This window comes from Hetaerina americana, unplaced genomic scaffold, assembly GCF_022747635.1.
Source record: "Hetaerina americana unplaced genomic scaffold, ioHetAmer1.1.p SCAF_5, whole genome shotgun sequence".
In the NCBI taxonomy this organism is placed as follows: domain Eukaryota; kingdom Metazoa; phylum Arthropoda; class Insecta; order Odonata; family Calopterygidae; genus Hetaerina; species Hetaerina americana.
In genome coordinates this window covers 3,078,933-3,091,167 of record NW_027287095.1, presented here as the reverse complement: position 1 = coordinate 3,091,167, position 12,235 = coordinate 3,078,933, and the positions used below count along the sequence as shown (strand labels likewise).

Sequence of the window (12,235 nt, the reverse complement as noted above, 5' to 3'; positions counted from 1 at the left end):
GATTTCTTGTAGAATGAACACATGAAGCCAAGCTAATATGGTGAATGATTCAAGCTGCCTTAGGATTGGTATCATTCACCTGAACAACCTATTTAGCCCCACCCCATACTAATGGAGAACTTATGGAGAAAAAAATGACCCGTGAAATGGATGAATTCGCCCGAATGGGGATTCAAACAAAGTGCTCAGCTAAAGAGAATATTCAATTCCTGCACGAGACATCAATCCCAAAATTTAATTTGGGGTTCATATCCTCACAACAGCTGACATTGAGCAAAAAATGCATATGAGAATAACTGAGGTAAAACATTTTCCTGATTAATTTCATACTATAAGCAACTAAAAGAGAACAAAATTGTCATATATCAAGGAAAAATGTAAATTCATGTGCATGTTCCTGTACTATGACAATATGTTGTATAATGTGTACTGTTCAGTTTTGTGCACTTATACACAATGTTTTCAAAAATACCTAACCTGAATGCCAAAGCATTATCAATACTTAGAAATAAAAACAATATATATATATATATATATATATATATATATATATATATATATATATATATATATATATATATATATATGTAATATAAACATTTACACATATGCACACTCACACATGCACAAATATAAAATTACTCCCATCCTGCTTTTCTAAAATATTATAAACTATCACTGTTAATTACAAACACAGGTAAGTAGAGCCATAAACAATAGTGACTATCATTTTCAATGAAAGTGGGTGATTACTGACCAGCCTCAAGTACAATAACTTGCTAAGTTTATGAACAATACATAGTTATTATTGGAAAGGATGGCAAAACTAATAAAAGCAAAAGCAATAGATCATTAAAATGGCATTAACAGTTTTGCTTAACTCCTGGGCATTGAATATGAAGAATTAACTTTCTTGTCACAGTTAAGTCTGTCAGATGATGGGCTCTAAGGTGAATCAACCAGTTTTGCAAAGTAGAAAATGAAGGCTCTAACTTTGTTTTTTCGATATTTTCAAAACATAAGAATAATGATACGTGTTATACAACCACCTATCAACTACAAACTATAGTCAAAAAATACTTTCTTTATTTTCCCCAAAAACTTCATCTAAAGTAAATTACGTTAATTCCCAAATAAATGAAGAAAAATGAGTCATAATTACATTTAGAGACATCTGAATTTCATTCACAAGATAACTTTGCAAGATATGAATACTTATAAAAGAAATACATGTACGATGCATAAGTAAAATGTCACAAGTAAGTGCTGTGACAACAGACAAGGAGAGAAAAAGTTCAGAGGTTTAAATTTTGGTGGCTTTGGAGTGAAGCTTCATTTGAACTGACTGCATTCAGTTCCAGGATAATTCCTGACAGATAACGTTACCTAATATTATACATTAATGCATTTGTGCCACAGGAGGAACAATAGAATAACAACATTATCTTTTAACAAAGGTGATGGACATGATCCATCAGCGATATTTAAGACATTTCATAACGCACTTCACCCAAATATATTTAACTGTTTCCAGAGAGTATACTCTTGCAATGAAAAGGTAGTTAGTCGCAAAGTGTTTAACATGCATGAAAGGGAGCAGACTTGCAGGAATCCATCATAGATCAAGGGCAGAAAGAATCATATTCCTTCTCTCTCATGCAGCTATGGTGGCCTGCGAGTTGGTTGTTGAGCACCCACTGCGTGGTGATAGGTTGCACCCTTCTCCCCCTCCAGCCATTCCCACTCCAGCAACGACAGCTTCACCCCCTGGACTTCCACCTCCTTCGCACAATATGCTGTTCGTGCCCCCTGGCACACCAACTACCTGGACTAGGTGCTTGTTGCTTCGTCTCCTGCTGCGGAATGGATCTGCAGTTATCACAAAAAAGTAAGTCATTACAGGGTTATGCACATTAGCAGAGAGACTAGTACTACCCATATTTAACACTAGGATATTACAGCCTTCAAGAACCACAACTCAACCTGTATCAATCAATTTGATGGATCTTAGATTTTTTCAGGTTTCAGGCTCTTGTTTTTATTTTTGGGTGAGTTTTGCAATGATGCATTTTTCATGGAATACATTAATTTATTCACTGACTAAAATTTGCTCAGTATCTCGCAAATTCACTGTCAACCAAGGAAGGCAGTGGAAATTTTGTAACTATGGTGACATGAAAATTTAGAAAGTCACTGCTATTACTACAACAGATTACATTCAAATATATAACTACAGCAAAATAAATATGCTACATTTTGTCATTGAAAGAACTAGAAATGAGAATAAAAATCAACAGGAGATCATAGAACCAGCTAGGTTAACAAATGATCAAGCTTAAATAGCCTGTCAACCACAGCCATACACTGCTGAACAGTAATATAGGATTTAAATAAGGGTCACAAACCCAAAGAAGGTTAGGCACCTTTGGTTAGAAAATGAGCACAAGAGAAGTACCAAGATTAAAAATGAATAAGACCTATGGTAGACCCACAGATTATGTCATGCTTCCAATATTAACCATTGGGTTGTTTAAAAAAAAGCACAGTAAACTCTCAATTATCCATGCTACTCTTCCCGTCATCTTAAAATGTTAATAAAATTACAATCGTAAAATAATAAAATGCAAGTAAATTTTGTTATACTTTTTAAAAATACAACTTTTTAATCCCTCGGATTTAATTCAAGTTCACAAAATAAAAAGTCAGCATTTTATGTTTAAATACATTTTTGCACTGTTCGACTTTCCCATTATCATTTCCCAATCATTAACTAGCCCAGAGAAATCCACATTCTCATGCAAGGCAAACAAATACATAGTTTCACTAAGCAAATAAGAAGTTATTAAGTATTTGCAATGCATCATTTTAAATGCTATCACATGACAAATATGAATCTGCATTAGTGACCTTACTAAAAATTTGTCCTTCACCAGTCATTTGTTTTTTCCAACCAGCATGATTGCTTTAGCTTTTTAAGGAAAATGCATTCAGCTTTCACTTGATGAAGTTCTTGTAAAACTAATTCAACCGTTATAAAATGTCTAAAAAATAGAATAAATGTACTTTCCATTGCTAAAAAACTTGATTGATCACATGGGAATAAAAACAGAGTTTTCTTGCACATATCCGTTTACATCATGACCATATTTTTACTTATTTTGGTTACCCGTGTTTTTAGATTATCCATGCTTCATCATGTATGCAATAGCACGGATGATCGAGAGCTTATAGTATATACACGGTAATCATCAATTTCTATGCTTCATTTGAGTTTCAGGCTTACAGTTGAAATTATTACCTGTGTGGATGTGTATACACCAGAGGGAGATAGTAAGCCCCACGCCAATTGCAAAAGATACTACAGCTATTCCAATGGCCACCTCGGTGCTTATCCCTACAACGAGAACCTGCTGAGGCATCCCCTGGTTGATGGGTGACAGGGCACCTCCTATAAAGGATTATACAGTTTGGACAACATGCATGCATAAACTTTTTGATACAGGGTTACCTCATTAAAATTTCAAAATAAAAAAGTCAAAGTATTGCAGCCTTACCCATTCACAAACACTGCATTTATATGGCCTAGAGAAAGGCTGCTGAACATTAATTTCAATTATTAAAACAAAGGAAATTTGAACCATTATTCATTCTGAAAGCTATGCAGCAAAGGTTACCTTAAATACTGTGACAACCTGAAAAGTATCACACCATATGTATTTTAAGAGAAACCTGGTATTTAGGTTTTCCAAAGGTGGCTTCAAATTATTGAAGGTCAATTTTTAAGTGAAATACATAAAATGTCTCACAGAGTAATAATTATTCCCTTTCACAAAATATCAATGGATACACCCAGATACATTAGCAAAACGTATGTCCAGTTGAGGAATTCATTTCCCTTTATGATAAAAAGCATTTGCACTTCTTGGTTAAATTCAATGCATGGCATCAGGCATGGTGGAATGATCTTAAGAAAGCATTCTACTAATCTCTTGGTGAAATGCTTCCTTAAGGGAAAGGAATTAAGACTGTGTTTGAAATGATTGTAGGTATTGTTAAATTATACAACCAAAATATATTTTGCTTATATAAATGATGGCAATCCTTTCACTGCTGTGAATGTACCTCTTCATCCTCTCTCTGTGGTGCACTATCATACTTTGAAATTTTATAAAAATTAAGTTTGTCAAAATAAATTACTACAGAATTTCCATTAAATGAACAGTGAATATAGATTATTTTTATTTATTCCATTTTTTATTATGGAAGTAACACCGTCACGGAGAACTATACCCTCCATTTTTGCCACACGTGAGAAGTAGGATGCTGGAGCCTGAACCACAGCAAAAGGCTAAAGATATAAAAAAGCTATGAAACTTCACCAAATTGCTTTCAATTCCTACAGTGAATTCATTAAGTATCCATGCTATTCTGCCATTTATTAAAAATAGCATGGGTAATTTCAGCCACTGTGACACCCCTTTTCTTAAGTACAAGTGACATGATGTAACCCCCTTCCACTAACAACCAACCATGAGTTCAAACAGACTGGTCCAACAAATTTTTAAGGTCTCCTGAGGTTCTGCTGAAGACTTTTCATTGCATAAACATAAAAGCACAGTTATAAATGAAACCTGGGATCGAATGCAATAAAAATGAGCTTCTCATCTCTCTGGGGTGAAGACATTTCAAAATAAATCCACGATCAGCAATTTTAACTCAAAGGTTGGATTGAATTACTTAATATGAAGACTGGCTAAGAATATTTTAAAAAATAAGTACATTTGGGGCATAGATATCCTGAGCTTCACTGTAACTTGAAAGTACATGCTAATTACTCACAAATATTGAAATATTTAGAAAATTTACCTGAGAGGCTTCAATAGCAAGAATATTAAAAAATAAATAATGATGATTCCAGAGTTTTACATACATTTGATTGATATGAAGGGTGATAAAAGTCCAAAAATTTTAAATAGCAGCCAAACATAACAACACAAATAAGAAATTTTGTATTGTATAACCATGATGCAAAGGTTAAATTAAGACTTTAGACTTTAGCCTGAGTTATAATTTTGGCATTGCATACAAAAAATTGCAACCCATTGACTACATGGAAATTTAGTTAGTTCAAAGAGTACCAATCCAATATGGTGAAAATAATGACTAACCAGCAATGGCAGAAATGACATCCTCATCTGTGATGTCACCTGGAACTCCATTGTAGGAGGGAGAGTGTTGCCTGGTGCTGTCCTGTCTTCCTGTTGATCCCATTCCCCTGCCAGCCTCACTCTCTAACTTTCCGCCCAACCTCTTGGGCACTGGATGTAAAGGACCCCTGCTAGACAGTTGCTGTGCGGATGAGACTGCTTGGTTCAAGAATGCATGCAGGGAATGCACAGAGCAGTACTTGTGAGGCTCCACACACTGAAAAATTAATCATCATAAAGAGGTCAACATCAAAAAAGATATCCATTATACCTACATGAAGGGGGATTTCATCTGTTCAAGTTTAACCTATCCAACGTTCTGATCTTCTGTTGAGTTGCACTCTGGGTTGAGTTATTGCTTTCAAATCACTTTTCACTTCACTTCAAATCACTTTTCTACTGTTCATTAAACATGTACTGATTTTGAAATGGTATTTACATATAGTGAAGGGGTTCAGACAAACAATTGTAGGATTGAAATATGCCATATACATGGTAAAAGTAGCTCTCTTCAAGAAAAATAAATATTCATCGTTTTTTATAAAAATAAATGTGCCCTTTCTCAAGGCCATTATCAGACAAAATGTGTTCAATGCTGCATGGAAATTATGAATACAAATATCTGGAAAATAAGCATAAATACAATTGCAGACCTTACGTAAATACAATGTTGATTTCAGAGTTTAAGAGGATGCTTTGAAGGCTTAAATCGCTAAATTACTTGGCCAGATATCATGGGATCAGGGTTTGAACCCTGGTCAAGGCAAATGATTTTTACCCTTGGAAATTACTGCATTGTAATGAACAATTAGGGAATCGCTCCATTAAAAGTTACCGTTTTGGCATCTCCAGCAGTTTTTGGAATTTTGATCTTTATTTTTCTCTTTATTGATTTTACTTTCTTTCTCCAAGAAACCAAGCACATGATTATCATGAATATCACAAGTTTTTCATATTCTCACTGGAAATGGCTTTTAATTTAAAATGCAAGAATCACCGGATTTCATAATTTGTCATGGTATTCCTAGTGACTATCTTAAGTGATTACTCAAGACCCTAAAAAATTTGCTATCCACAATAAGATTGAAAGTACCGTATTTTCCCATAGATAACACACACCCAGAATTTTGTAGCTATCATGAATTTGCGTAGATACCATGCCCCCAGGGCTTCATAGTTATCTTGAAGTTTTCTTGTGTAGATGCCTCGCATCCGTATATGTGTGTTTATATATAGTAGGTATAAATAAATAAATTAATATATATATATATATATATATATATATATATATATATATATATATATATATATATATATATATATATACATTATATATATACATATATATATACATATATATATACATATATATATATATATATATATATATATATATATATATATATATATATATATATATATATATATATACATATACATATATACATATATATATATATATATATATAAATATTTATTATTTATATATATATATATATAAATATTTATTATATATATATATATATAAATATTTATAAAAATTCATTTATTATATGTATAAATAAATAAATTAATATATATATATATATATATATATATATATATATTAATTTATTTATTTATACATATAATAAATGAAGTAAAGAAATTATGTTTCTTCTTTTTCACATGGATTCTCATGAATGCAATTAGAAAGGCATGCTTCCACACTATTTTTATTTGTGCGAAACTATTCTACAAATTATTGTGTACATAGGTATGTAAATGTATGGATTTTTTCAAATTTCTTCCATAACGCACATCGTCATTTTTTGATCATCTGAACATTTTTGTAGACATGCACGTTATCAATGGGAACATGCGGTACATTACGGCAAGAAAACAAGGTTTTTGTCACTTACCATGACAAGGTTTCCTTTGGCTTTCTCAGCATCAGATGCACAAACGCCTAAACGGCAATGAACATAAATATTCCCAAGATTTCCATATTCATGACTCACCTAGAAAAAATCATTCAATTAGCATCAACATTCATCATTCTTCCTGAAAATTGATAGCTGACAAATTATGTAAATGCGACATTGCTGGCAAATCTAAAACCGTTGAGCAGAATCGCTTACTGAACTGAAAACCTTCTCCTCATGTACTTCTACTGTGAGCCCCTCCAATTGAGAAATAAAAATGGAAATCAGGCCTAATATATGATTTTTCAAGTCTCGTCATTTTTTCCACACAACTATGTACTTACAGCAGAAAATTGAAAATTCTGCACATAATCTTCTTGTAGATGCACATGTACACATTCTACTTGATATACTTGTACACATTTATTACAACATAAACAATACGATTCTAGCTTCTGTGGGGGTCTCTTTTGACCATTGGAAAACTGCTAATGCAAGAATAGCCCAACTGGAAAATACCTGCAAATTTTGTTTTTTGTTGTTTGAAAAATCCAAAATTTGCTAGGAGAGAGGTCATGAGAGTAGGAATCATGAGATCCCTTCAAAGTTGATACTACAGAGAAACATCTGAGTTAAAAATCGTTTGATGAAAAGGAGTGTCACCTTGAAAGGAAAGCACACATGCAGCCTTTCCTGGTTATTTTTCTGAAAATACTGGAAGGAGTCTTGTCCTTGTAACATATGTTCATAAGATGCAGCCATTAGTGTTTGAGCACCCTTTTGGACACAATGAGTAAGAATTACACCTCCACAGCCCCATATCACAGTCACCATCATTTTTTTGGCCATAATTAAAATGGTTAATCAGAACGACATCATTTCATCCTGATTTATTGGTAAAAACAATGGTTACCATTCTATCATTCTTTAGAAACAACTTGAAAATGAAACTGCCAGCCACTTATACTGCATCATTCATTCTAAGGAAAAGGTCTAATTCTTTACTCTCTCTCCTCAATACATTATTCTACTACTCCCTCACAATCTGCACTGATTATATTATGACATTTCACGTCGGTAGGTTCAAGTCCCCTTCTGCTGCTTTATTTTCCCTAGCGCCTACTGTTTCAAATCAAATGAACAACACCTCTGCTTGGCACAGATGACAAATTATTTTATTTATTATTAGGTAATCTACTGATTAAGGTAGGTTTTTGGACGGACACAGCTACCAAATAAATATTTTGTGACTCCTATGAAAACACAACATCCTACTCTACATCAGGTCCCTCTTCATCTCCGAAAACTTTCTTCCTCCCTTCATCCCGTACAACATCCCTATCCTGTTCCTTCCCTTTCCTCGCTTGCCTAACATTCTCCCCTCAATCACAGTCTTCAACATCCCACTGCCGGTCATTACACCCTTCATCCACTTTTCCTGCCTCCATAGTATTTCTCCCAAATAACCCCTCTCTTCGCCCACCATACCCACTACTTCCTCATTTGTTTTCTTCTCTGTCCATTTCACCCTCTCCATTCTTCTCCACACCCACATTTCAAAAGCCTCCAATCTACATCTATCCTCCTGCTTCAATGACCAAATTTCCGCACCGTACATAGCTACGCTCCATATCAAAGTTTTTACGAGTCTTTTCTTAACATCCTTACTCAACGTCCCGTCATCAACTCCCTCATCCTCGTGAAAGCCTCTTTGCCTAGCGCAATTCTGCTCCTTACTTCCCCACTACTTTGACAGTGTTGGTCCAAAAAACTTCCGAGATATGTAAACTGTTCTACTTGCTCCAGTTTTTGCCCTCCTATTCTAATGTTAAGCTTAGCCTTTTTCTTTCTAGAAAATCGCATAACCTTTGTTTTATTAATATTGATTCTCATCCCATATCTGTCGCACTGAATTTCCAATTCGCTAAGCAATGCTTGCAGCCCCTTGGCTGACTGACAAACTAAAGCTTGGTCATCAGCAAACCTAACTGCTTTTAAGTATTCCCCGCCCACTTTCATTCCTACCTCGAGTTCTTCCCATGCCTCTTTAATCATTTCCTTTGCATACAGGTTTAACAGCAACGGTGATAATGGGCAACCCTGCCTCACACCTCTTTCTAACACTGCCCAACCGGACTCCCCATTCCCCACTCGCGCCTGTGCCGTCTGAGACATGTACAGGTTGCGGATTAGCCTCCTATCCCTCCAATCTATTCCTATTTTCTGCAATATACTCATTAGTTTTTCCCAATTCACTCTATCAAATGCTTTTTCAAAATCTACGAAACAGGCAAATACCTCCTGGTTGTGTTCTATATTCCTCTCGATTAATAATCTCATTACTGCCATGGCATCATTCGTACCTCTCCCCTTCCTAAACCCAAACTGATCATCCCCAAAGCAATCATTTGCCCTACTCTCTATCCTTATGTTTATGATCCTGAGAACAACTTTAGCTGCGTGGGATATCAAACTTATTGTCCTATAGTCCTCTCAATGTAGCCTTTACCTTTTTCGGAATAGGAACTAAAACGGATCTCACAAAGTCTTCCGGCCAGATTCCTTCCTGGTAGATACTACGAATCAGCCCATATAGCCTCTTCCTCCCAAACTCCTAAACATTTCAATAGTTCCGCGGGAATGTTATCCACCCCTACGGCCTTATTTAGTTTCATCTCCCTTAATGCCCTTTGAGAGCACAACTCTAGGGGTCATCGGAACGCACTAGGCCTTCCACCTTGTCAAGGTTGTAGTCCGGGGAGGGAGATGACAGATTAAGATATAGAAAACCTTATCATCTAATACCCACACCATGAAATACCCAATTCTCTTCTCTAACTTTCATGGGATAACTATTTGATTATTTTTATATGCTAGGTTTCAGTTAGAATAGAAAACATAGGTACAAATTTAAAAATGAAAAGGAAGGAAGAATGCAAAAGAACAGAACTTTCTGACAGGGTGTGATGAAATATTTTCATACCTGAAAGCTGAACCTTCCATGAGGAGATTTTCTACTCTTGGGATTCCTTGAAGGATCATCAATAGCCACTGACAAATCTGTCGGGCATGTATTGCGAATGAGGGTGACGCGAGGGACATAGTTTGGATCAGAAGAATTTGATATCCAACAATTTTCTGTGACCACCTGAATTGGAAATGCTGTAAAGTAAGATCAAACATGTGATTAAAGGATGCTGATATTTAGTAAACAGTACCACTCTAACTATTAAAACTGCACTATATCTAAATGTGTAAAAAATACTGAAAAGATTGAGCTCTATATGGCACAAGGATTATAATGGAAAATACCACACATGCCCTTGCATAACCTAGAAATTTAGATTAATTAGTAACCAAAAAATGTCCATCATTGAAGTATGGGACTGACATGATATTTGTGCACTACAAGTAAAAACTGCAATATGATTTATCACGGATTAGTTGAATGGCAGATTGATTTGTTGGACAATGGTCATCAACCACAGAAAGTCTTACTATTTCCAAAATATATCCTAGAGCATAAAAAATATCAAGTTTCAATAATGAAAAACTCAGAAATTGCACTAAAGCCACCATTTATAAGAGGCTGCAATTGTGATAATGGTCAGGAGAATTTTCAGCACAAAAGTATTCACTGACATATTGGCTTGAGATAGAAGACAGTGAGGTCTGACATTTATTGAAAAATCAATTAAATTCATGGTGCCAAAATTAAAATAAAAAATATGTTATTCAGGAAAATTAAACTTTGCTAATAAATGACTAAGTAAAATATCAATATATGAACATGACTGCCTTATTAAATTGAAAAAATTATTCGTTCATAATGCATTATTTTCTAATTGATTTGTTAAAAAGAATCGTCTTTCATTTTACCTTGTTGAATGCAACTTTTCTCCAACAAGATATCAATGAAGACATAAAATGTAACATAATTTCCATGTTAACTTTTATTTTACGATAATGAACGATTATTCAAGGTACAATAGAAACACTTACAGCCATCAATCCATGCCTTAACATAAAGAGTCTCATCAAAAGCTACTTCAGCTGGTTTATCTCTGCCAAAGTCAACAGACACCCTGTGATCGCGATCCCAATAGATTTCCATGTGGTAGAGTTTGTTGTGCTCAGACACACTGGAACTACTCATCTCAACAGTGTCCTAAAAAACAACAAATGGAAAAACAAAAGTGCTTTTAGTATATAATAAAAATTGAACAAAAAACATCAAAACAAATAGGAAACATGCTTAGTAAAAACATAAACATTTGTAATTATGAATTTTGAAAAATAAAAATTAATTTAAGTTCCACTGAATTTCATTTAAACAACCACCTATGTTGAACACACTCAACATCACTTTTTTTTTCAAGATTCATCCTGAAGCTCCATGAAGCTCAGCCAAGTGCCATAGATTTCATTTACTTTTGACTTTAAAATGAAGCAAATAGAACATTGTAAAATAACCAAATTTATGAAGGCAAAATGCTATCACTTATTTAAATTCAGTCACATGGAATGAAAAAAAACTAATTTTGCAGTCAAAGGAAATAAGATGAGTATCTACTCAAAATGAGTGAATTTTTAGTGTTATTAGTGTAAAGAAAGATTTTTTTTGGGGCTTATAAAAAGTGTTCTTTGAAAAGGTGCAAATCAGTATCACATATAATCCAGTGCAAAGCAGACATATATAATATGGCTCCACAATTTTTATAACAATTGTCAATTTTTTCACACTTCATAATTAACATCATTTCATAACAGCTTTCTAAACATGGCTTAAAAAAAGAAAGAAATATTATAAAATCCATTCATTAACTTTGCAATTCTGGTATAATCTAAAAATTATCATTTGTACATTAGTGTATACTAAAACACTTATCATGTCTACATTGATTTTCACTGAAAATTGCAAATATTTTCTTCATTTAAACTAAGGAATATCACAGAGTAAAAATCATTAGACTTGAAAGGGATGACTTTGGCCGAGTGAAATTCCTACATTTCAATGCTCATTTGTGGATGGCTCCGTTAAAAAGTAACTGTTGCAGCAAATATTGCAGTTCTTTGGGTTTTTCTAATCTCTATCATTCTTTTCAATTTTCAATGAAGTTTGTG

General features: G+C 34.0%; 1 protein-coding gene across 1 annotated transcript in view; it reads right to left on the bottom strand.

Annotated features, from left to right (window-relative positions):
- Window positions 1–658: 658 nt before the first annotated feature.
- The window catches only part of LOC139693879 (transforming growth factor beta receptor type 3-like), a 42,342-nt gene continuing 30,765 nt past the window's right edge, over window positions 659–12,235 (bottom strand). Inside the window, exons 12-17 of the mRNA XM_071592195.1 lie at window positions 11,114–11,279; window positions 10,095–10,273; window positions 7,109–7,207; window positions 5,169–5,424; window positions 3,299–3,448; window positions 659–1,869 (exon numbers count right to left, since the gene is read on the bottom strand). Coding sequence (XP_071448296.1) covers window positions 1,655–1,869; window positions 3,299–3,448; window positions 5,169–5,424; window positions 7,109–7,207; window positions 10,095–10,273; window positions 11,114–11,279 — 1,065 coding nt within the window. The 3' untranslated portion in view covers window positions 659–1,654. The remainder of the gene's footprint in view (window positions 1,870–3,298; window positions 3,449–5,168; window positions 5,425–7,108; window positions 7,208–10,094; window positions 10,274–11,113; window positions 11,280–12,235) is intronic.